Source organism: Nelumbo nucifera, chromosome 4 (assembly GCF_055504915.1).
Source record: "Nelumbo nucifera cultivar China Antique chromosome 4, China Antique-T2T, whole genome shotgun sequence".
Classification (NCBI taxonomy): Eukaryota; Viridiplantae; Streptophyta; class Magnoliopsida; order Proteales; family Nelumbonaceae; genus Nelumbo; species Nelumbo nucifera.
Genome location: NC_142652.1, coordinates 16,242,506 through 16,266,802, shown reverse-complemented (window position 1 = coordinate 16,266,802; position 24,297 = coordinate 16,242,506). Strand labels below are relative to the sequence as shown.

General features: G+C 36.2%; 1 protein-coding gene across 7 annotated transcripts in view; it reads left to right on the top strand.

Moving 5' to 3' along the window:
• LOC104586782 (uncharacterized) overlaps positions 1-24,297 on the top strand; it is a 42,505-nt gene that overhangs the window by 7,801 nt on the left and 10,407 nt on the right. Inside the window, exons 4-9 of one of the 7 annotated variants that reach the window (XM_088904120.1) lie at positions 298-403; positions 964-1,035; positions 6,389-6,448; positions 16,706-16,832; positions 16,920-17,113; positions 23,960-24,144. In XM_088904120.1, coding sequence (XP_088760246.1) covers positions 298-403; positions 964-1,035; positions 6,389-6,448; positions 16,706-16,832; positions 16,920-17,113; positions 23,960-24,144 — 744 coding nt within the window. Of the gene's footprint in view, positions 1-297; positions 404-963; positions 1,036-6,388; positions 6,449-16,702; positions 16,833-16,916; positions 17,114-23,959; positions 24,145-24,297 lie in introns of all 7 variants that reach the window. The other 6 variants (XM_010244130.3, XM_010244128.3, XM_010244127.3 and 3 more) reach the window with 6 other exon arrangements.

Sequence of the window (24,297 nt, the reverse complement as noted above, 5' to 3'; positions counted from 1 at the left end):
ACAATTATAAATGTCTGGCCTTTGCATCTGCCTACATGCCAGGCAATGCTTCACATGCATGAGAATGCCTGGTCATTTGTGAATTTGGGCCAGGGGATTCACCTTAGAATGTAAAATGACTCATTTATCTATTATCAAGTTACTAACAGTTAAAAGTGTACTTGCCCTCAGTGGGAATTTCAAAATTCATCTTCTTTTTCCTGTTTGACTGCATTACTTGGAGAATTGTTGTTTGTAAACGTCATAAGATCTTAACTTTTTTTTTTTTTTTTTCATTTGGTTTACTATTGACATTAGGCTAAGTGGATTTTCAAATATAAAGAAAGATGTGACATCTCATGCTGGAAAACTTATTCAACCAGTTTTGAAGTTGCTGACTGATGATAGCTCAGGTGCTGTATGGGTTAGTATCTAGTTGAATATATCCTCTTCTTCTCATCAGTCACATAGGAAAGACTTTAATTAATAACACATATGACACACCAGGATTTTGTAGAAATGGGAGATACCCACCTCATTGGGGGTGGTGGGGGGTTCAAGCCAAATAGATGGTTGTACCCCTTTTCCAGGAATTTGCTAAGGAGTCTCCAGACTTTTGAATGCAGTAGAAAGAAGATATTTTTGCAAGTTCAAATTAAATATTCATGGCAACTTTAAAATGTGGTTTATTGGTTTGTCTGCATGTTTTCTCTCTTATCCCCTACTCTCCCTCTTTCTTACTTAGTGTATGTTTCTTATACTCAAGGCCTTTGAGGTCGGGGAAATCTTATGCCTTTCTTTTGATATCTTAGTTAGAAGGTTTATTTATTTATTTTTACCCTAGACATTGTACAGGGACAGTGTCAACATTTTTTACGTATTTTTTTGTTTATCCATTTGCCTTCATAATAGCCTAATACATAATATTTCCATCATTTTAAGCTCTTTCAGTTCATCTTTCATTCACTTTGGTTATTTTTACAGGAAGGAGCAGTTGATTTGTTATGCAGCATTATAAATTTCTTTCCGTCTTCTGTCCATCGTCATTATGAAAGTGTGAGTTCTATTTGTCCTTAACTTTTTTTTGATCAATAATTCTATTTCTATTTGTCCTTATCCCGACTACACTCTTAGTTATGTTGTTATGTTTAACAAAGTACTTTAGAACCTTGACTTAATGTGGCTTTCCTGCATTTGTTTATCCATAAATCATGAAATAATATTACTTCTACAACCTGTTTCCCCAACCGAGATCATTCACTAGCTTACATAATGATTGGCTAGTAGCTTGGCTTCTAGTCCTTTTAGCTCATTTGAGAAACTACCTCCCAACTCTCTCAGTTGAGGGTTCTTGAGTATCAATTAGAAAGGCTAAACCTAAACATCATTTCTCTATTTTCCTCATTTTTCACATGCTGTGTTTCCTATGTAAGAGAGAGTGGAGCCAATCAGTTCTCACTTGGTTGTTCTTTCACTAGAAAAGTGTTCTTTCACAGTCGGAGATTGCAGAGAAAGAATGTTTTAGTATATCCAGATTCAATGGGATACAGGGATCCATTAATGGGCAGAACTATTAGCTTTTCTCTATATCTTGAGATAGGTGCTCTTTGGGCCTTCAAAGGTTGAAAGTAGAGGGGAATTCTGCTGGTGGTGACTGGATGGATGAAGGTTGAGGAGGATGTCCCATGGATTTTGAGGTGTCAAAGTTCACTAGAATTCCTATGGTTTATAGTTTTTTTTTTAATTTTTAATTTTTTATAACTAGCAAATGTGCCCATGCTTTGCATGGGGCAATTTTAGATGACGATGATATAAAAAATATGTATATGTTTTTACTTTAATGAAATACTTTACCATTCTCTAAAAGAATAATCGTAATAATATGTATCCAAAAATTCCACATTTTTTTTTATATTTGCGTATAAGAAATAATTGTTATTCATCACACTTATTTTCATTTTATGTGATGAATATATAATAATAAGACACTTAAATATTTTCTACAAAATTTCTGTATTTTTTTATATTTTGTGTTTTCATCTTTTTTTTTTTTTATAATTTTGATCATTTAATTTTGAAGGGTTGACACCTTTCATCCAAAAGGTTGAACTATTGGCCCACCATCAACTAGGAAAATATTTTTATTTTTGAGTTGATTTTTTTTGATCAGCAAATATGTATTTTATTAAGATTCAGATTGTAAGCAGTTTATACAACTTGATGATTGGACTGTTGATCCCCTTTAACCACTCTATTCACCCCTCTTTACAGTGTAGCCCAAAATAATTGCTGTCTCAATGCCCCCTGTTTTGATAATCCATCAGCTAGTCCATTTGCACTTCTTCAGATCCATTTTAAATTCAGCCTCAACCTCCTTTGCAATCTTCTCCACTTCCCTAATCACATGTTTAAACGTCCATGGGGTGTGGCTGCTATTTGTTGCCCATGAAATTACTACTTTTGAGTCCCCTTCCTCATTTTTGAGTTGATTTTAAATTTTACAGTTCAGTTTTTTGATAATTCTAAAATTTACAATTCATTCCATCATCGGTAAAAATAATTATTGTTTATCACACTTATTTTTCTTTAATGTGATTAATATAAAATATTAGAAATGAGTCCAATATTTTTTGTAATTATTGTTTATATTTCTGTTTTAAAAATTATTATTTAACTATCAAGCTTGACCCATTTGACCTGGATGGTTGAGTTGCATACTGTCCACTTGGGCGGAATAATGGTTTTGTTTTTGGGTTGGTTTTAAGAGATATGGGCTTTATTATTGTTAAGAGTATTGGTAGAGATCAAATTAGTAGAATTTATTGGTAAGAAAAATACCTTAAATATAGGATTTAATGATAGAGAATGGGAGTTAATACCTTAAATATAAAACTTAAAGAGAGGGGATTGAATGAAATGAAAAAAAATTACATTTTCAGTCCTCACAATTAGAGAGGGACCAAATTCAAAAATAGGTTATTTTAGTCAAGAAGAAAAGTAGCACAAACTCATTCATACTTTTGACATATTCCATTTAGATGATCCATGATAGTCAAAGAAGTTCCATAATTTCTCCATATCATATCATGCTTCATATTTGGAAATATTACAACAAAGGGGCTTAAATACTGAGGAGTGAGTGTACTCACAATTTTATACAAGATATAGCCCTTGTTAGAGTGGAATGGTGGAATAAGATTCATGCAACCAAGAACCAACCCTGTATAGTTGGGACAAGGCTTTATTTATTTAGACTAAGCTGACACACTTTCATCAAAGACAAACAAAATTTGAGGAAGTGGATTAACAAAAAAGATGATGTGCAAAATGGACACCAGAACAGAAAAAAGAAGAGTCCATTGCAATCTGTGCAAGCATATAGTAATATAGTATGCGCAAGTTCCTCTAGCAATGATGCTTCTTAAATTTCCTTGAATGACCTCCCATTTAGCAAGACTATTAGCTCTTGTATATAATTGTACAGGAACCCATCTTGTTACATGTTCACATGCCCAAAGGAGAGGTCTAGTCTCATTCCATCTTGTTACATGGAATTCCCTTCATTCAGATTTGAGGTAGGCTTTCTAGATTCCTTAAGCCCAAATCATGTTGCCTTTCCTACTAGTTATGATGCCACTTAACCCCAAGGGCACCAGATTTCTGAGTTGCCATCATATCTAAGGCGGATCTCCTCATTGAATTGTTCTACAATTATTACACCCATGGATCTTGGGCTGGTTTCAATGAAGAATTGAAGATCTAGAATCTGAGGTAGATGAGATGAGACAGATATAGTGTAGCAGTCCACAATAGAAAGGTGACCTTTGAGGGCAAGGTTCAAAGTATTGGAAACACCAAGTGTCTTAGAAAGGAAATTTTAAGAGACATATTGGGATATGCCTTCGATATACGTGTATCGGAGAAAAATTAAGATACACATGGAAACATTATAAATACTTCAATAAATCATAAAAGTACACCAATAACATTAAATCTAAGGCCTCAATGAGGTATACATGCATTAAATTAATATATTTTAATGGGTTTTATGAAGAAATACATCTTAGTTAATTATATTTTCCATTAAAACATCCTGTGCTTAACTATAATTTATAAATTATAATTCTTTAGTTTTAAGGGATGGGAAAAGTCCATGTCCAACAATCCTATCCAACCATAAAGCATGCATTGGTGCAACTTCTAAGTGAAAATATAAATAATAATTATTTCTTAGTTAAATAATTACTATCTTTTTTTTTTTAATTCCAAAAATATAAAAATTAAAAATAAACAAACATTGTACAATATATTCACAAAATAATTAGTAATGAAGAAATTTAATTACTCTGTGGATACGATAGATCATTCATAGATTTATAATATATTCAACCCTTATGATTAGATCATAAAAATATAATTCATTATTTTTAATTTTAAAATATAAAAAATGAAAAATAATTATTGAAAAGGAAATTTCAATTGCTCTATGGATGTGAAAGATCATTCATAGATCTACAACCAATGTTCAGAGAACTAGATCGGGCATAGAACCAGAGAAGGGAGAGGTTCACGGGTCAGAGGTTCAACTGGGGTCGAACTGTGATGACATGGCATATACATATAAATATATATATATATATATATGTATATTATATATATATATATAATGTATATATATACTATGGGTCATATAAATACTATATATAATGTATTTTACAATTTTTAATGTGCTTAAATATGGTGGATGGATGGTAAGCTACTTAATTTTTAAAACAAATTGACTAGGGTTCAAGCCTTTTAACTTACATTTTCTTTAAAATACATGCATAATAATGTAATATGTACAATAAATAGTCATTAATTAGTATAAGTAAAGAGGTGGATTAGTGGTAATTAAGTAATCTATGAAAATAAGAGGGTCTTGCGTTCAAATCTTGTTAACAACATTTTAAAATTTCACTTATGTATGGACCCAAGCGGTTTCATGAAACAGGGACCGGTTCACCGGGTTTTTGGTTAAACTAGTTGGCTAGCCGATTTTCAGCGGGTTTTGAGCAAGTCTGGTTATTGGGGTGTGATCAAACCAGTTAGGACCCTGGGTCACGGTTCGACCGGTTTGACTGGTCTGGTTTTCTAAACACTGTCTATAACATACATTGTCTTTATGGGAAAATTACAAGAAACTATAAATAATCAAGATTTATTACTTAATTCCAAAAATTACAAAAAATATTGTACAAGAAATTCCATAGATCTAAAACATATTAAGTCTTTATAGCAGATAAAAAATACATTTTCTATTTTTTGTTATCTTATATTTTTTTTCTGAAATTTATTTATAAAATTTCCATAGATCTACTCATAACACTAAAGAAGCGGTGGTTTTTAATACAAGAAATGTAGATCAACATAGATTTAAACATTTTCAAGCATTTAGGCAAAAAAAAAAAAAGAAATCATAAAATGTTATGAGAAAAATTGAAAAAACTTCTATTTTTGCAATATTTTCTAAAACTTGAGAAATTTTCAACCTTGATGATTCACACTTATTTCTTGTGTGTGCGTGCGTGTGTTTTGCAGATATATCACTCTAGGAATGAGGTTTTGAGTTTTAGAGTCGTTTGGGGTTGAAAAAATTCTTGTTTTGGGAGAAAGACGATATGGTGGAAAAAGACGGTACCACCTATTTCCCATCGTATCCTTTATCGAGCCTTCATAGATACGATGTGATCGCCCTGTATCGGGCATATTGTGTTGAAATTTAAACCTTGTTCGAGGGTACTACTTTCAGCCAGATGTTTGATATGGGAATTCTTCTGCCTGTGTCGAGTTCAATTTCTAGAAAAACAATTTAACTGAAAGAGATGATATTTCATTTTCTTAGTATTCCCTCTGGTGGAAGTTGTATGCCACTTTAATATTTTTTACATAGGGGTTTCCAACTTCCAACAAATTTTCCCATTTGTGAAGGAGTGAAATTCTAAACCCTAGGCTGTCCATGGGGTTGTGGACCCCAATTTGAAAAAAAATTCTCCTCTTTACTTTTTTTTTTTTTATTTCTCCTCTTCTTGCATGAGTCTGTCTCCATATGTTACTCATCAAAGGAGAACCAAAAAACAAAGAATTAAGTTTTCTGAGGTCTCTTTTTCTTTTTGTTAGATTTATATCTAAATTACTTTGATATGCGTAAACGAGTTGTTTTCCATAAAAATTAAAAAAATGACAAAATAGAAAGTAAGGAAGAAGGAACTTTAGGCAACCATGGGCAATCTGGTACTCTTTATATAAAATGAAGTCAATTGATCTTGTTTTTGCTGGGTCTGTAACAGTTCAACATGTTCTTTGAAGGTCATCAAAGTTGTTTAGGTAACAACTACATGCTAAGAATATCATGTAATATCTCTGGTAGGTTGAAGCTGCTATTGTTTCAAAAATCATGTCAGGAAAATGCGATTCAAACATATCAAAGGTGAGTAGTTTGCTCGCAATCTTAAGCATTTATTCATTGTAATATTCACAGACACATTGGACGAAGCAGTGTTGCATGGACTTATAAATGAATGACATATGATATCTATGTTTGAAGCATGTATACTGACACTCCATGGATTCTTGAGGGGCACTTCTATGTAAATGATGTAGTTTCCATTTTTTATCCCCTCATTTATTTGACATAAATGATGTACAAGATGAATGTTACTTTTCGTATTTGTTCTTGTTGGGGTTCATGTTCCCTAAGTCCAAGGCTAGAACCTGTGTACCAATCATTAATTTTATGTTATTTTTTAATCGATATCTGAACCAATTCATTAGATGATTAAGAAGAAAAAGGTACAACCAGTGATTTAAAAGGCGTGCCTCAGGCGTGCCTAGGTGCACAGGCGAGGCGCATTTCAGGGTATGCACCTCGCCTAGGTCCTAGGCACAGCCCTTTCAAAAGGCGCACGCTTGGTGGGCCTAGGTGTGCGCCTGACACGCCTCAGCCCAGGCGTGCACCTTTTGAAAATTTGACGCTTTTTTGCTTTTTTTGAACCCCCAATTTGGTAATGTTGTTCATTCATTCATCCTAATAAAACATCTTCTTAAAAAGTAATTAAAACGAAAATCATCGTTTTTTTGTGTGAAGAGTAGGAATTTAAGACCTAATGTGGACTTGTTTGGGCTTGCCTCGAGGGGCATGGCACAAAGGAGGCTCGTAAAATCAGGAACGTAATATGTTTTACATTACATTAGCTACTTGAAGTAATGCAATTGAGTGAAAAAAGAGATTAGAGGTTTTACATGCTTGAAAATGTTTTATATGTTTGATTTTATTTTTAAATTCTCATTTGAATATGCTTTACATCTTATGTTTATGTATTTTAATTTTAGATAATAGGTTTTCTAAAACATTATTTTAAAATTTAAGTTTATATTTTTTATTAATATTATGTTTAATATTTATTTTAGTTTTTTTTTGAATTTTTTGTATTTTTTAGCATTTTTTTTGTATTTTTGCGCCTTGGGCCTCAGGCACAAATTGACCCTTGCGCCTTTTTTGCACCTTGTGCTTTTAAAACACTGGGTACAACAAGAAACAAAGAACAGGGCACCAAAAACCAACTTGCAATAGAGCCCAAAACAAGGTACCCTTTCCCACCCTTCCTTCTTTAGCAAGTACATCAACAAAGGAGTTTGCACTTCGCTTTACACATTGAAGTCTCACTTCCATATTCTGTGTCAGCCATATAAATCTTCTTTTTTCATTAATATAACTCCAGAACCATTTTCCTCTTGTTGCATCCAATTAATTACTAGCTTGGAGTCACCCTCAACAACTATCCTTCTAATATTTAGCTCCTTTGCCCTTTGTACTCCTTCCTAGACAGCCATAATCTCTGCTCTGAGTGAATCACATTTACCTATTGGCCCAAAGAATAATGTACCAAATTTTCTTTCTTCATTTCTGAATACACCTCCAATACCTGAAGGACCCAGATTACCCTCGCTACTTCTATCAAAATTCAGCTTAATGAAACCTTCCACTGGTGGGGACGAAAGAGGCCTGAAAATATCCTTAGCAGGACTTTAGGAGCTGAATCAACCACCTTTTTTTTCCAATTTCCAAGTAGTGCATCTGTAGATATGCCTTCAAACAGCTCTAAAGATTTTACCCACTGCAACACTTTCATGGAAATAACTTCAATTAGAGCTTCTCTACTTATCCCTTTTTCAGAAAAAAATACTCAAGTTCCTTTCTTCCCAAATTGTCCAGCAAACAACTGCTCTAGTATACCTCTAAAGTATTTGGCCCCTCTTCTATGGGCGCTTAACAAAAGAAGTAAACAAACTTTGTATATCCGGTAGGGAAGTCCATCTATCATTAATTTTAATTTTAATCGAAGTTGTTGGTTCCTATAAAAATGTTTTTTTTTTTTTTCGTATTAAATTTTACCTAGGAGCGTTTTATAACATTGAACCAACACCTGACCTCTTGAAAATTCACTTTTTAGAGTTTTTTGGTCGTTTGGTGTCATCTCTAAAGAAACCTCTTACCTCCTAAAATGTATCTGAATCATTTAGAAATGTTTTTCATAGGTCCAAATGACGATCATCTCCTCTCACTATTCTGACAATGACAACATTTGTTCAATTTAAACAATGTCTCTATTTGAGCCCTAATTCTTCTTTCTCTTATTTTTTAACTTCATTTTTTTCATTTGAAATATTATAAATATGTTGTTATTTTATAATCTATTTTGAAATATATTTCAAACAATTTAAAATATGTTTTCTAATATGTGTTTTTATTTTCTAAAATAATTTGTATTATTTTATATTTTAAATTTATAAATATAACTTATGATTTTATTTATTTTTTATTACTTCTACATTTCCATTTACCTATGGTTTTAATCACATTTGGTATCATATTTCTTTATTGTTATTAATATTTTTAAACACTAGTAAGTGTGCACGTGCTTTGTACGTGGCAATTCTAGATGATGATAATGATAGTAATAATGTATCCAGAATTTTCTATAAAATTCATTTTATTTTTTTATTATTTTTTTGTTCATATTGCAAAATCCAAATCCAATTACGTAACACCTCATATTGGGTTGCAAAGTTTCGAGTATCATTGATAGGCCTACATGCCATCTGGACTCTTCCTTTCGTAATGTTTTATCTTCTTAGTGTATCTTTTCTTGTTCATTTATCAAAAAAAATGTTAAGATTTAAAGAAGGGAATTGAAGGAGGTGAAAAGTAGTAGTTCAAATTACATTTTAAATAGAGATAAATTAAAAAAGGGTATTTTAGTCAAAAGAAAGTTCCACAATCTTATTCATATTTTTAATAGTAGTGTAAATATAGAATTATAGATGTGTTAAATTTTTTCAAATTTTTTTTTTTTATTTCTGTGTACAAATAATTTTGATGTCACATTTTTTTTGTTTAATATGATAAACGTACGATATTATACATGTGCCCAAATGTTTTTTGTAAACTTTATGTTTTTTTCATTGTTGTTTTTTATAGTTTTTTAATTATTTATTATTTAATTATGACATTAAAGGTTGACGCATTTGACCTAAAAGTTGAACTATTGATCTCCATTGAATAGGAAAATAATTTCAGTTTTGGTGTTTTAGATTATGTATTTCATTTTCATCATTAATAAAAATAATTCTTGTTTGTTATACTTATTTTTTTTTTAATTTGATTAATAAAAATATCATAAAAGTGTACTTTTTTTTACATTTTTGTAATTTTCTATATTTATTTCTGTCAAAAAATTTTATTATCTGACTATGACTTCATGGGTTGACCAATTTGATTCGGATGGTTGAATTGCTTAGTCATCACTTTGATAAAGAGTGGTTTTGTTTTTGAGTTAATTTTAAAATGCATGGGTTTATATTGTTAAAAAGTATTGGACATAGATCTATTAATAGCATTTATGAGTGAAAAAATAACTTAAATATAAGATTTAATAAGAGAGAATGAGAGTTAATACCTTAAATATAAGACTTAATGAGAGGGGATTAAATGGGGTGATAAAACAATAATTGAAATTGTATTTTCAACCATCATAATTAGAGATGGACTAAACACACAAATATGAGCATTTTAGTCAAGAAAAGTTCCACACTCTCATTTGTACTTTTAATGATAGTATAGATTTCAAAATATAATTATTATATTTTATATCATCATCATCATCCATGCCTTGTGCCAACTATATGGGGTCGACTACATGAATCCTGTTTTGTGAATCCATTCTATTCAACACCCTATCAACTGTTACATTAGTAGTGCTAAATCATTTGGTACTACTTCTACCCATGTTCTCTTTGGTCGACCTCAAGCTCTTTTAGCCTCTTCAATATGTAACAAATCACTTTTTCTAAGTGGCACAATTGGTTGTCTTTTATGTACGTGCCCAAACCATCGTAGTCTACTCTCTCATTTTATCACCTATTGGAGCTACTATTAGGTTCTTATGGATAACTTCATTTCTAATCCTATTCTTTGTAGTTTTCCCACTCATCCATCTTATTATTTGCATTTCTGCCACTCATTTTTTTTTGGCATAGTGTTTCTTGACTGCCCAACACAACACTTTGCTCCATACAACATAGCTGGCCTTACAACTGTTTTATATAGAATTTTCCTTGAATCTAAGTGGTATTCGCCTATCACATAATAGTCTAGATGCACTCCTCAATTTTGCTCCTCCTGCTCTAATTCTTTGGGTCACATCCTCAATCTCACCATTATTATTAATTATTGAACAAAGGTACGAAAAATGATCACATTGAGTCATCTTTTGGCCTTCTTGATTTACACTCCTGTAATATACTTGTTAATGTCGACTATGTAGGGGTATTTTTGTCTTTATGCTTATGTTTAAGTTGCTGATGTGTAAGGTTATGTTAGATCTTATGTCCCTCACTTAAGTAGGGGCACAAGTGTCATTTCCAGATTAATAGAAATATAAAAACAAATCTGGCCGAATGGGAGAGTAGACTTTTCTCTCTTGTTCGACCAGAACTTTCTCTCCCTCTCTTCTCTTCTTCTTCTCTCTCTCTCTCTCTCTCTCTTTCTTTTACTTGTATTGTTATCAGTCAAACAGGATTCAAGGGCAGGCTGAATCCTAATATGGTATCAAAGAAAAACTAAGCAAATCGAAGCTGCCCAGAATTCTGTTCTTTGCATACCCAGTCTAGGGTTTTCTCTTGTTTTCTTTGCCAACAGTTGGAGATAAGGGAAAGGGTTGAAAAGGAGTGATCGCCCTCTTCCCTTGGAGGTTTCTATGCCTCCAATTGTGCAGTTTGTGGTTGGTTGCTGTGGTTTGTAAGAAGCCCTCCCCTAATCGATGAAGAGAAGAGGGCTGATTCGTGTGGTGCAGTGGGTGCCTTGTGTGGTCTGATTTTCGGGTGATTAGGTAAGAGGTTTCTATGCAATTTCTTGTTGTGAATCAAATGATAAGTTTGTTTCAGATTGTATTGTGGGAATTCAGATTGTAGTGTGTTAGGGTTTATGCAAATTTCAGTGTGATTTGAAGGGGGAGTGATCCTCAAACAGTGTGGTGAGTTTTTAGGTAGCCGTGGGGTAGGGTTGTAGTGTAGAGAGTGCAGTTTTCAGCAATAATAAGTGCTGAAAATAGTGTGGTTCAGTGTGCAGTGTGCCGAATTCAGCAATAACAGAATTCAACAATGGGAGACAACAGTGACAATAAGACTAGTGTGATGGTCCCTACTGACTACCTGAATGCTCAGATGACCTCTATTAAACTGAATGGAGAAAATTATGTACCTTGGGCTAAATCTGTAGAAGTCTTTCTTAAGCCAAAGAAGAAGGTGAAACACATAAGGGAAGAAAAAACCCTTCACTGATTCTCATGAGTATGATGACTGGGAACAAGAAGATGCACAGATTATCACATGGTTATGGAACAATATTTCATGTTTTTGATACTGCCAAGGAAGTGCGAGACCATGCTAAGAAGTTGTATTCGGGTCAAGACAACACAACTAGAGTATATTAGCTGTATCAAGAATACTTTAATCTACAATAGGGTAATCAGAGTCTTGAGGAGTACTATGCTAGTATGAGAAACATTCGTAATGAGTTGAACGTTTATCACCCCCACTTCTGATGTCAAAATTCAGCTACAATAGAGAGAACTAGATGTGACCCGACTTTTGGTGGGGCTGAAGTCTGAATATGAACAAGTGCGGGCTCAGATACTAGGAGGATCAGCTCTCCCTTCCTTAGAAGAGGTGTTTGCTCGACTTAGGAGGATTTCTATTGGATCTACCGAGAAGTCTAGTGTTTCTGACAGATCAACCTTTGTAGTATCAAGGGGCTGTGGTGTTAGAGGTGGATGTTGGGGAGCTCAGTTTGGCCGTAGTGGTAGCAGTGGACAGGTTTATGGTCGTAGTGGTGGTGGTCGTAATGGAAGTCGAGATTCAGGGGGAACCCGTGGCAAAGGACGTAGTTCGGGTCCGAGGAGATGTACACACTGTGGTATGGATGGACATACCATTAATTATTACTATGATTTGCATGGTCCACCTTCAACTTGGGCCAATCATGCCATGACTAGTGACAGTAGCTTTAGACAAGAGTCGTTTAACTGATCAGATGCTCCCTACATCCACTGATGTTCCTGGGAAGGAGATGATGAGTATGAGAGGTTTGTCCAGGCCACAGCTCAACAGAACACGACCACTCTCTCACACTCAGGTATGGCTTGTCTGGCATCCACACCCAATCCTTGGATTATTGACTCTGGAGCCTCTGATCACATGCCTGGAACTCCAGGTGTGTTTTCTTCCCTCTCTCATTACCCAACATCACAATTTGTTACCCTTGTTAACGATTTCACATTCTCCATTTGTGGTGTTGGTAATGTTAACATGGACCCTTTACCCTTATCCTCAGTTTTGTACGCCCCTAAATTTCTATTTAACCATATGCCAGTTAGTAAGTTGACAAAGTCTCTTAATTGCTCTATTACTTTTTACCCTTATTCGTGTGTTTTTCAAGATCTCAAGACGGGGATGAAGATTGGTGGAGGGCATGAAGCTGGTGGAAGGACGTCAATAGCTCTCCAGTCATCTCTTTCTCCCCTCCAGTGGCACTGTCGATTTGGTTACCCTTCGCTGAAAGTTTTGAAGTCTTTGGTTCCTTCGTTGAGTCATCTTTATGTTTTGGATTGTGTCGTGTCAGTTGGGGAAACATCATCATGTTCCCTTTAGTCCTAGGGTTGATAAACGTATGTCAAGTCCTTTTTCTTTGGTTCATTCAGATGTTTGGGGTCCTTACAAGTAATGTCTTACAATGGATATAAATATTTTGTCATTTTTGTTGATGATTATTCAAGGATGACATGGCTTTATTTAATGAAAGAAAGGAGTGAATTGTTTTTTATGCTGAAATTCGCAACCAATTTGGTGTCCACATTAAAATTTTTCGTTTCGATAATAGCCGTGAATATTTCTCTATATCATTTCAAGAATATTTGGACCAACATGGCATTATCCATTAGACTTCATGTACCTACACCCCACAACAAAATGGGGTGGTTGAGAGAAAGAATCGTCATCTTTTGGAAACTGCTCGATCCCTCATGCACCACATGAATGTACCCAAACCTTTTTGGAGTGATGCAGTGCTTACTTCTTGCTTCTTGATTAATTGGATGCCTACGTCTATCCTTGATGGTCATTCTCCATTCACCACTTTGTTTCCTACCTTGTCTCCGTTTTCCCTTTCTCCTTGGGTTTTTGTGTGTGTCTGCTTCATTCATAATTCGGGGCCAGGAACGGACAAGTTAGATGCACGACCCATTAGGTGCATCTTCCTTGGCTATTCCAGGACCTAAAAAGGGTTAAAGTGTTATCATCCTAGCTCTCGACTTTCCTTTGTGTGTGCTGATGTTACTTTTTTTGAGTGTACTCCGTTTTTCTTGGGGTTCGATGATGTTTCTTCCTCCTCATCACCTCCTCCCCTTCCTCTTCCAGTTGCGGATTCTATTCCTCTTGTTCCAGCTGTGACCAAGTCTTTGCCTCCGGTGCCACCACCTATTAAACGACCACCTGTTCGTCAAGTGTATACACATCGCCAACATGTACTGGCTCCTCCTTCAGCTCCATCTTCGTCGACAGATCCGACAGTTGTCCCCACACCAGCCCCAACCCCAGTATCTGAACTTGATCTTCCCATTGCCTTGAGGAAAGGTAAACACAGTTGTACCCTTCATCCTATTTCTAATTATGTTTCTCTCACTCACCTTTCTGCTTTCCATTGCCAGTTTATCTGCTTGTTATCCTCTGTTGTTGTCCCTAAGGATGTCCAGGAAGCCCTTGCCTCTCCAGGGTGGTGCCGTGCAATGGAAGAACTCTCAGCTCTAACTCATAATCATACATGGGATCTCACCACTCTTCCTCCTGGTAAGCAGGCTGTCGGTTGTAAGTGGGTTTATACTGTTAAGTACTTACCTGATGGTCATGTAGAGCGGCTGAAAGCTAGACTGGTTGCAAAGTGTACTGCCAAACCTATGGTATTGACTACACAGAGACCTCCCCGGTTGCTAAGATTGGTTCAGTTCATGTTGTGATTTCTCTTGCTGCTATGTATGATTGGACCCTCTATCAGCTTGATATCAAGAATGCCTTATCGCATGGTGATCTGCTCGAGGAGGTCTATATGGAGCAACCACCCGTCTGTTGCTCAGGGGGAGGATGGTAAGGTGTGCCGACTAAAGAAGGCCATTTATGGTAAACTAAAATATTTCTTGGGGATAGATGTAGCAAGGTCTAAGCATGGTATTAACTTGTGTCAAAGGAAATATGCCCTTGATTTGCTGGAAGAAACGAGTTTGTTAGGTACTAAACCAGCTAAAACACCTATGGAAACAAACACTAAGCTGAGTAGTGATATGGGTGAAGAGTTTGAAGACCCTGGCAGGTACCAACGGCTTGTAAGTAAACTGAACTACCTAACCATTACTCGGCCAGACATTTCATTTGCGGTTAGTGTGGTAAGTCAATTAATGCAGAAACCTCGGGTTCCGCATTGGGATGTAGTTCTAAGGATTTTGAGGTATTTAAAGGGGGCTCCTGGTCGTGGTTTGATATACAGAAGTGGTGGAAAACTTAAAACAGGATATACTGATGCTGATTGGGCCGGTTCTATATCTAATAGGAGATCTACTACAGGCTATTGTATTTTTCTTGGGGGTAATCTGGTGACATGGAAAAGTAAGAAGCAGACAGTTGTGGCAAGAAGCAGTGCAGAGGCAGAATATAGAGCTATGGCACATACTACTTGTGAATTAGTGTGGCTAAGGAACCTTCTATAGGAGATGGGATACACTGTTGACACTCCAATGAAGCTCTACTATGACAATCAGGCTGTGGTCCATATTTCTTCTAATCCGGTGTTTCATGAGAGAACCGAGCACATAGAGGTTGACTGTCACTTTGTGAAAGAGAAGGTGCTGAGTGGAGTGATAGATACTGCATATGTTAACACAGGAAACCAGTGGGCATACTTGTTTACCAAAGGGTCGAGTCGGGGAAGAGGGGACTACATATGTAACAAGCTGGGATTATATGATATATACTCACCAGCTTGAGGGGGAGTGTTAATGTTGACTATGTAGGGGTATTTTTGTCTTTATGCTTATGTTTAAATTGCTGATGTGTAAGGTTATGTTAGATCTTATGTCCCTCACTTAAGTAGGGGCACAAGTCTCATTTCCAGATGAATAGAAATATAAAAACAAATCTGGCCGAATGGGAGAGTAGACTTTTCTCTCTTGTTTGAACCAAAACTCTCTCCCTCTCTTCTCTTCTCTTCTTCTTCTTCTTCTTCTTCTTCTTCTTCTTCTTCTTCTCTCTTTCTTTTACTTCTACTGTTATCAGTCAAACAGGATTCAAGGGCAGGCCGAATCCTAATAATACTCTATTTTAATCTTACTTTGTTTAAAACCTCTTCTTTATGAGGCATTTGTCCATTAGCTTAATTTTGCATTTATTCCTTCATTTGTTTCATCAATTAAAACAACATCATCCACAAACAACATTCGCCATGGAATTTCCTCTAGAATATGTTTAGTCATCAATTCATCTATGATTAGCGCAAATAGATATGGGCTAAGTGCTGAACCTTGGTTATATTTTACATATTTGTTATTATTTTATGTTTAAATTTAAATAATGAAATATATTTTTATTATATTTTAATATTTTTAATAGATTTTCTATTTATTAATAATATTTTAAAATGCTGTGATTATTTAATGTTTTGATGCCTTTATTTATGAATTTATATTAATAAACAATAGTCATGTGAAAAAATAACATTAAATTATAACAACATCCAAAAGCACTAAAGAGATTTACTCAAAGGCGTAAAATTGTAAAATAGACATTTCTCATAGGTCTAGATAGCAGTGCATTTTTATTGTGTTCACTGTATTAAAGAAACAGAAAAGTAGATTTTGACTTTTCTGTGATCAGAACTGTTCTCAGATTTTTTTTTTCTTTTCAAATATCAGAGCTGAGTGTTATCAAATGCACCTTAGTATTAAAGGCAATATTTTAGACTCATATTTTGTAAGCATATAATGTTAGAATTCAAACAATAACTATGTTAGTGGTATATATAAACATGTCAGCACTCCATTTTTTCTTGTCTTCTGAATTTTGTTTGGTTTTTATTGTTTAGAAGTTTGTCCATTGTTTAGCATTACTTCCAAGATCAAAAGGAGATGAAGATAGCTGGTCCTTAATGTTGCAAAAGATTTTAATATCAATAAATGTTGATTTGAATGATGCTTTTCAAGGTCTAGAAGAAGGTACATGATACAACCACCAGCTATGCTTGATTTGAGTCTTCCATTTCTTGGTGTTAGTGTGACTAACGTTCTTTGCATATGCAGCAGAAACTAAATCTAATGAAGTTATTAAACACTTGGTTCCACCTGGGAAAGAACCCCCTCCTCCTCTAGGAGGCAACAAAATGCAAGGAGAAACCTCCAACCAAGCAACTGAAATGTCTGAGCAATTAATACTGCACAGAATATCTATGCTGATGCTTTGTTGTTGCAGAATGCTTACTAATCCTTATCCTGCCCAGGTGTGATGTTTATGCGATTCTTTTGTATTGCTTTTATTGACATGCAATGATAATTTTATTAAAGATGACAAAAAGGTATTAATAAAAGCACCCAAACAGAGGTGCGAGGTGTGGCCTCCATTACAAAATCAGAATTACAATTGAGCCAAAAATAGTCCAGCCATATGCACCCCCTGTTTTGCAAAAAAAAAAAAAAATCAGCTATCCCATTTTATGACCTCCTTTCCCATTGGATGATAATTCTTATATCTCTAACTAACCATTTAAAACTTTTCAATGTTGATTCACTGTTTTTCTAAACCCACTATTTCCAATTCCTTCAGCCCACCTACTTTGAATTTAGAGTCACCCTCAATTACCAATCTGCCATAGTTTGTCTTTAGCAATTTGTACTCCTTGTAATACTGCTTGAAACTCAACATACACTCAGTCCCCTTTTCCAACAGGACCTGAATATACATCATGAATGTGTCCATCAATATTTCTGAAAACTCCTATGCCAGCTGGTTTTGGCTTTCCAAGACTGCTTCCATCAAAGTTTAACTTGATAAAACCGTCTTCTGGTGATACCCAAACCGCAACCGGTTTATCCTTCACAACAAAACTTCTTGCTACAACTTCCTAATTTGGTCATATATCATCAAAAGAGAAATCTAAGAAAAAGGTTTAAAGATTTAGCCCAATGTATAACCCTATTTACTACACATTCCTACATTGCCTCCTCATTCCTTTTTGTACCATTGAAAATTTTGTTATTCCTTTCTTCCCATACTGTCCAAATCAATGCAGCTTGAGCACATCTCCATATAACTTTGCCTCTTCTCTTCAGCCAGCTAAAGGTCGTTGGGACAAAAAGACCACCATCATGGTCTTTCAAATCTCTCCTTAGTCCCAAATCCCAATTCCAACCGAACTTGGTCAACGAGGAGGAAGATGCAAAGCGGAGGATAGGTTCTTTTTTGAACAAAGAAAGGGAGTACAAGGAAGGAAAGAGATCTTTAAGGGTTGCGTTGCCAATCCAAAAGTCCTCCCAAAAGAGAACTTTATCTCTAGGGCGATCATCATACCTAATAAGGGTTATAAATAGATCTGTTCATGGGCCGGGTAGCCTGACGGCCTGGCCCGGCCACGGTCGGGCTTGGACATATTATTAGTCCCGGGCTCGGGCCCTATTATCTAAGCCTGACATGATTTCGAGCCAGGCTTGGGATTTTACAAAAAAGCCTGACCCGGTCCGACAATATATAAAAATATTAATAATATATATTATTAAACATATAATATTTCTAACCCTAGCCCAAGTGTTCATTCAAACTCATCCCTATTTCTTAGCAACGTGACGACATCTTTCTGAGCTCTGTCCTCGACTCTCTCTTAGCAACGTGACGGCGTCCCCATTTCTTCGAGCTATGCTCTAGTAGCGGCAAGCCAGCAGCTAGTCCCCATTTCATCGAGCTTTGCTCTGCTCCAAACACTCCCAAGTCCCAACATCAGGTTGGCAACATCTACAGTACCACGGTGAACTCAGATTTGAAGTGTTGGTAGTTCAGAAAATTGTCATCCCTACGGTGAACTCAGATTGACGACATCTTTTCTCTCTCTCTCTCTCTCCCCAGTTCTCCAGCCATGCGGTGAACTCAGATCTAAAGCGTTGGTAGTTCAGAAAATCGTTGTCCATCGCTCTCTCTCTCTCTCCCTAGTTCGCTAACCCTGCGGTGCACTCAGATATGCGATTGCAATGTCGGGCTTTGGGCTTTTACAAGGGCCGGGCTTGAGCCTAAGATGTAGGCTTGATGGTTGGGTCGGGGTCGGGCTTGGGCCTCAATATATTGCATTGATAACCAATGAAAGCCCGACCGACCCGTGAGCAGGTCTACCTAGAAACCAAGGAAACACTCCACAAATGGACTTCTAGGGATAAGCCATAATACCCCTTGAAGATACTCTAACATCCTAGCCGTTGCCTACATTTCCATGAATTCTAGCAACGACCTCTTGCCACAATCTCCCCCTCTCTAGAGGCCATCTCCAGATCTATTTACCTAGAAAAGATAAATTCTTCTTCCCTAAATTACCTATACCTAGGCCTCCTTTCTCCTTGCTTTTACACTCTAATTCATATTTGATCAAGTGATCCTTTCTTCCTTCCCTAAACTCCTATAAAAAGTCTCTAATTAGTTTTTCTAATTTTCCACTTCCTTTTGTGGCATTCTAAAGACCAATAACAAATAAATTGGCAAGTTTGCTAAGGTGGATTTTATCAAGGTAATTCTACTTCTACCCCAAAGAGAAATATAATTCCTCTTCCAAGTTGCCAGTCTCTTAGAATGATTCTCTACTATTGGACTCTAAAACTTGCTTTCCTTTGGATTATCTCCTAGGGGCGCCTAGATATCTCATTGGCTAGTAGATAGTAGAACAACCTAGGGATTCCACTACTACATTCAACTCCTCCTGCTCAAGGTTCATCCCAGCCACACAATTCTTGTCAAAATTGATATTCAACTTAGGAAATAGAAATGCTTTCAAATAGCCTTTGTGAAGGGAAGGCAAATTTCTGATCAAATCCTAATTGCAAATGAGAGTTTGGATAATTTCAAGAAGACCAAAAAGAAGGGAGTGGTTTGCAATCTAGATCTAGAAAAAGCTTATGACTTGGTTGATTGGTCCTTTTTGATGGAAGTGTTGGTTAACTTTGGATTCAGGGTCAAATGGTGTAAATGGGTATTGGGATGTATTAGGAGTTGTCATTATTCAGTGTTGGTAAATGGAACAATGGTGGATTTTTTCCCAGCTTTGAGAGGGATAAGACAAGGAGGCCCACTTTCCACCTTCTTGTTTATCTTGATTGCAGATGTATTAGGGAGATTGATCCATAGAGTTGATTCGAGAAATTTGTTGAGATGTTAGAGGATAGGAAGGGAGGAAATACCACTCACACACTTGCAATTTGCAGATGATACAATCTTATTCTGGGAAAGTGGAAACATGTGTTGGATTAGGAATATGAAATTGGTTGTACAACTCTTTGAGCAAATGTTCAATCTTAAGGTGAATTTTGAGAAAAGTTGTATAGTGGGAGTGAACTTGGAGGGATGGGAGATTAGGGAGTGTGTAGGTATTCTAGGGTGTGCAATTTCGGAGTGGCCCATGCAATACCTAGGCCTTCCCCTAGGACATAACCCAAGAAAGGAAGCTTTTGGAATCCAGTGGTGAAAAGATTTGAGAAATGACTTGCTTCTTTGAAGAAAGTTTATCTTTCTCTTGGGGAGGAGGATTACTTTGATTAGGTCTACCCTAGCTAATCTACTTGTCTACTTTTCATCTTTCAAAATCCCTACAAAGGTCTCTAATAAATTGGAAAAGCTGATGAGGGATTTTTCGTGGGAGACAGGAAAGGAAAAGAGGGACCATAGGGTGGGTTGGGAGGTGGTAACTAGAAGTAAGAAGCGAGGAGGTCAAAGAGAGCATACAAGTTGTGATAGTGGCTAGCATTCATGGGCTGGAGGACAATGGATGGGATCCTAGAATTTTGGCAAGGACTACAAGTGCTTCTCCATGGAAAGCAATCCATGACCTTCTGTCGACTCTCCCCTTGGATCAGGTAAGATTTGAATTCAGGTAACTTCATAAAATTTTGGGAACAAACCTAGGTTGGGGATTCTCCATTGATGAACCAATTCCCTTGGATGCTCTCTTCGACCTAAAAAATGAGCCTATTTCTTCTTTCTTAGTTCCTTTAGAATTGACCTCTGGCTTTGGGTGGAATCTAGGCCTGACTGCCTGAGGAGGGCTGTCAGGGATACAAAATTGGGTAGCACCTTGACCCTCTTGGCCACCCTCGAGTGTGTTTGTTTGGGCACTTCAAAGGAAGAGAACAGATTTTGGACCCCCTCTCCCTCGGGGTCCTTCTCTTGTGCATCAATTTTTAAAACCTTAACTTATCAACTTGCCATTCTTGGTTTGTCTTTCCTTGTTAAAGAGGTTTGGTGCAAGCCCATTCCTCCTCAGGTTGGGAGTTTTTGTCAGGAAGCTTTCCTGGAAAGAGTCAACACATGTATCTATAGAGGTAGCAAGTGGGTGGGTTGGGTAAGGGTTGAATACCAACCCACCCATATTGATCCACCATCCCACCATGACCCATCGTTAATTCTTGTTAAAGTGTCGTAACCCACCCTAACCCTGGCCCACCCATAATGACCCACTTGACCCATCCATATTGACCCTTAACCACCCTCACACATACTGACCCACCTATCCTCACCTATAAATACAAAAATGGGTCGGGACGACCCGTATACCTGAAATAATAATTTTTAAGAGCAACATCTCTCTCTCTCTCATGGTTGTCGTGTGGTAGAAACGGGTTGGGTCGATCCATGTTCCCAAAAATAACAAGTTTTTTAGAGGAACATCTCTCAAGACTGCCATGTGGCAGAAATGGGTCGGGGCAACCCGTATACCAGAAAATAACAATTTTTGAGAATAATCTTTCTCAAGGATGCCACATGAAGGAACCAGGCCTGGTCAACCCGTATAGTCGGAAAAGAACATTTTTGAGAAAATCATCTCTCTTAAGACTCCACGTGATAGAAACGGGTTGGGTTAACCTGTATATCTGAAAAAAAAAAACATTTTTGAGAGAATCATCTCTCTCAAGACTGTCATGTAACAAAAACGGGTCAGGTCAACCCGTACACCTGAAAATGCAAAAATTGTAGATAAATGCAGAAAATAGCAGAATTATTGCAAAAAATTCAGAAAAGTTAGAAAATTACAAAAAATGCAGAACTTTTTTGCAGAAAAATCATAAAAAATGCAAAAAAAATGCATAGATTTTATAAAAGTGCTTTTGTGTAAAAGTACTTTGGTAAAAATGCTTTCATAAAAGTACCTTTTGAAAAGTGCTTTTGTGCTTTCATAAATGTTTTCGTAAAAGTACTTCCATAAAGTGCTTTTGTGTAAAAGTGCTTTTCTATAACTGCTTTCGTAAAAGTACCTTGTAAAACTGCTTTTGTAAGAGTACTTTTCATAAAATTATTTTATAAAATTGCTTTTGTAAAAGTGCTATCGTGTAAAATTCCATGTGAATACGAAAGTTAATAAAATCTATTTTATTTCTCTTTTAATCACAAAATGAAATGTGGCATGGTGGTTTGGATTTGTAATGGGATGTTGATGATCTAGGAGGCGTGAGTTCAAGTCACGTTAACAGCTCTTTTTTTCAGATTTGGGTACCCTCGACCCTACCCATCCTAACCCTAATGGGTACCCTCGACCCAACCCACCCTGACCCTTTTCCACTGATCCTAATGGGTTACTTGACCCATGTTGACCCGCCAATAGAATGGTGGGTCAAATGGGTTGGGGTCAAGATTGCCAGCCCTATGTATTCTGTTTCAAAGAAAGAGACCCAAGGCTTGTTAGTCCCCACATAGGTGCACTCTCTGCAAAGCTGATGGGGAAACTGGGTACCACCTTTTGGTGTCTTGCCTTTTATCTAAAACTATTTGGGAATGAGTTTTCTCACTTTTGGGTGTAGTTCGAACCCCCCAATGAATGTACAAAGCCTGTTTTCTCCCTCCTTCAGCTGGCCAATGAAAAGAGGTATGTTAATGTGGAAGTGTATTAGGGCTGTTGTATGCTGGACCCTATGGGAGGAAAGAATTTCAAGAATTTTCTCAAAAAAGGAGAGAAACTTTGAGGACTTAATAGAGTTGATCCATGTAAGGGTGGCACAATGGCTGAAATCCTTGGACTTATTCACATATTTTTCCTTGACTTGTTGATAAACTGGAAAGAGATAGAATTGAACTTTAGGAGGCTGGTAACAGAAGGTGATTCGAAGGTGGTGGTAAGAAAAAGGAAGACAAGGGTGGAATGTGGAAATTTAACAATGAAAGGAAAAAATTCAAATGGCTGGCTAAGGATATCGAGATAAAATACAGCTGGGTGAGGAGAACTGCTAACTCATTTGCTGATGGGCTAGCTAAACAAGGGGTGAATAGGGATTCCTTGTTTTGGGCTCCTTTCTAATCTTGTATTTGTTTTGTTTTATTTGCAGGGAAGTTATGATAGTTTACCTCCCTCTGCTTGTAATTTACCATGTTTTCCCATAGTTTTAATGAAGTTGCATGCTATTGATAAAAAATGCATTCAAATAGCTTGGTCACGCTCTTTAACTGCCTTGCTTTCTTGGTATCGCCACCTTCACAAAAAATGATTGTATTCTGCAAATTGCAAATGTGTTACTAACGTATTATTCCTGCCTACCCTCCACCCTCTAAACAGATAAGTCCTATTTGCCTTCAATAAATGTCTATTGAATATGCATCCGATTAATAATAAAGAACAAAAAATAAAAAAATAAAAAAATAAAAAAATGAATTTTATAGAAATTTATGGGTACATTATTTACTATCATTATCATCATCTAGAATTTTCTATTCCTATTTGCCTTCACAACTTGGTGTATCCCTAATTTTTGCTAATTAATGAAATCAATTCAGAGTTGCTGATAAAAAAAAAGTCTATGGAACACATCTGCAATTAGAGTAAAGAGGAAAGGGGAAAGAGGGTCCCCTTGTTTCAATCCCCTAATAGCTAGAAAAAAGTCCCTTACCATAATGACAAGTTCCCAAACAACCTTCAATCCAGCCACACCATCTTTCCCCAAAACCATAACACTTCAAAGCCTCAGCCTTGTTGATAATATTTTGATAAGCAAATTACCATAAAAAGGCATTGTTAAGAATATTTTCAGTTTTGATTTCTTTTTTTGGCATACATGAAAGTATATAAATGCAATTAGGAGTCTTCAGTAGCATGATACATTTGGCTTAACAGGTAATTGTTCCTGTTCGCCCTTTACTAGTACTTGTTGGGAGAGTGCTGATGGTGGATGGTTCACTGTCTCAATCCTTATTGCCCTTCTTAACAGTCATGCAACGAGAATTTATTTGTTCAGAGCTTCCACTGTTGCACTTATGTGGTTTGGATCTTCTGACTGGAATCATTAAAAGAGTGCGCAGGTAAACAAGATGACTTGTTAAATTTTGCGTTACTGATGATCTTCTTATGTATGGCTATGTAACATTGCACAGCGTGGAGATATGCTCTATTTAATCAACACATTTTCTGTACTTCAACATGAAGTTTATACTTATGAAAATTATAGATAATTG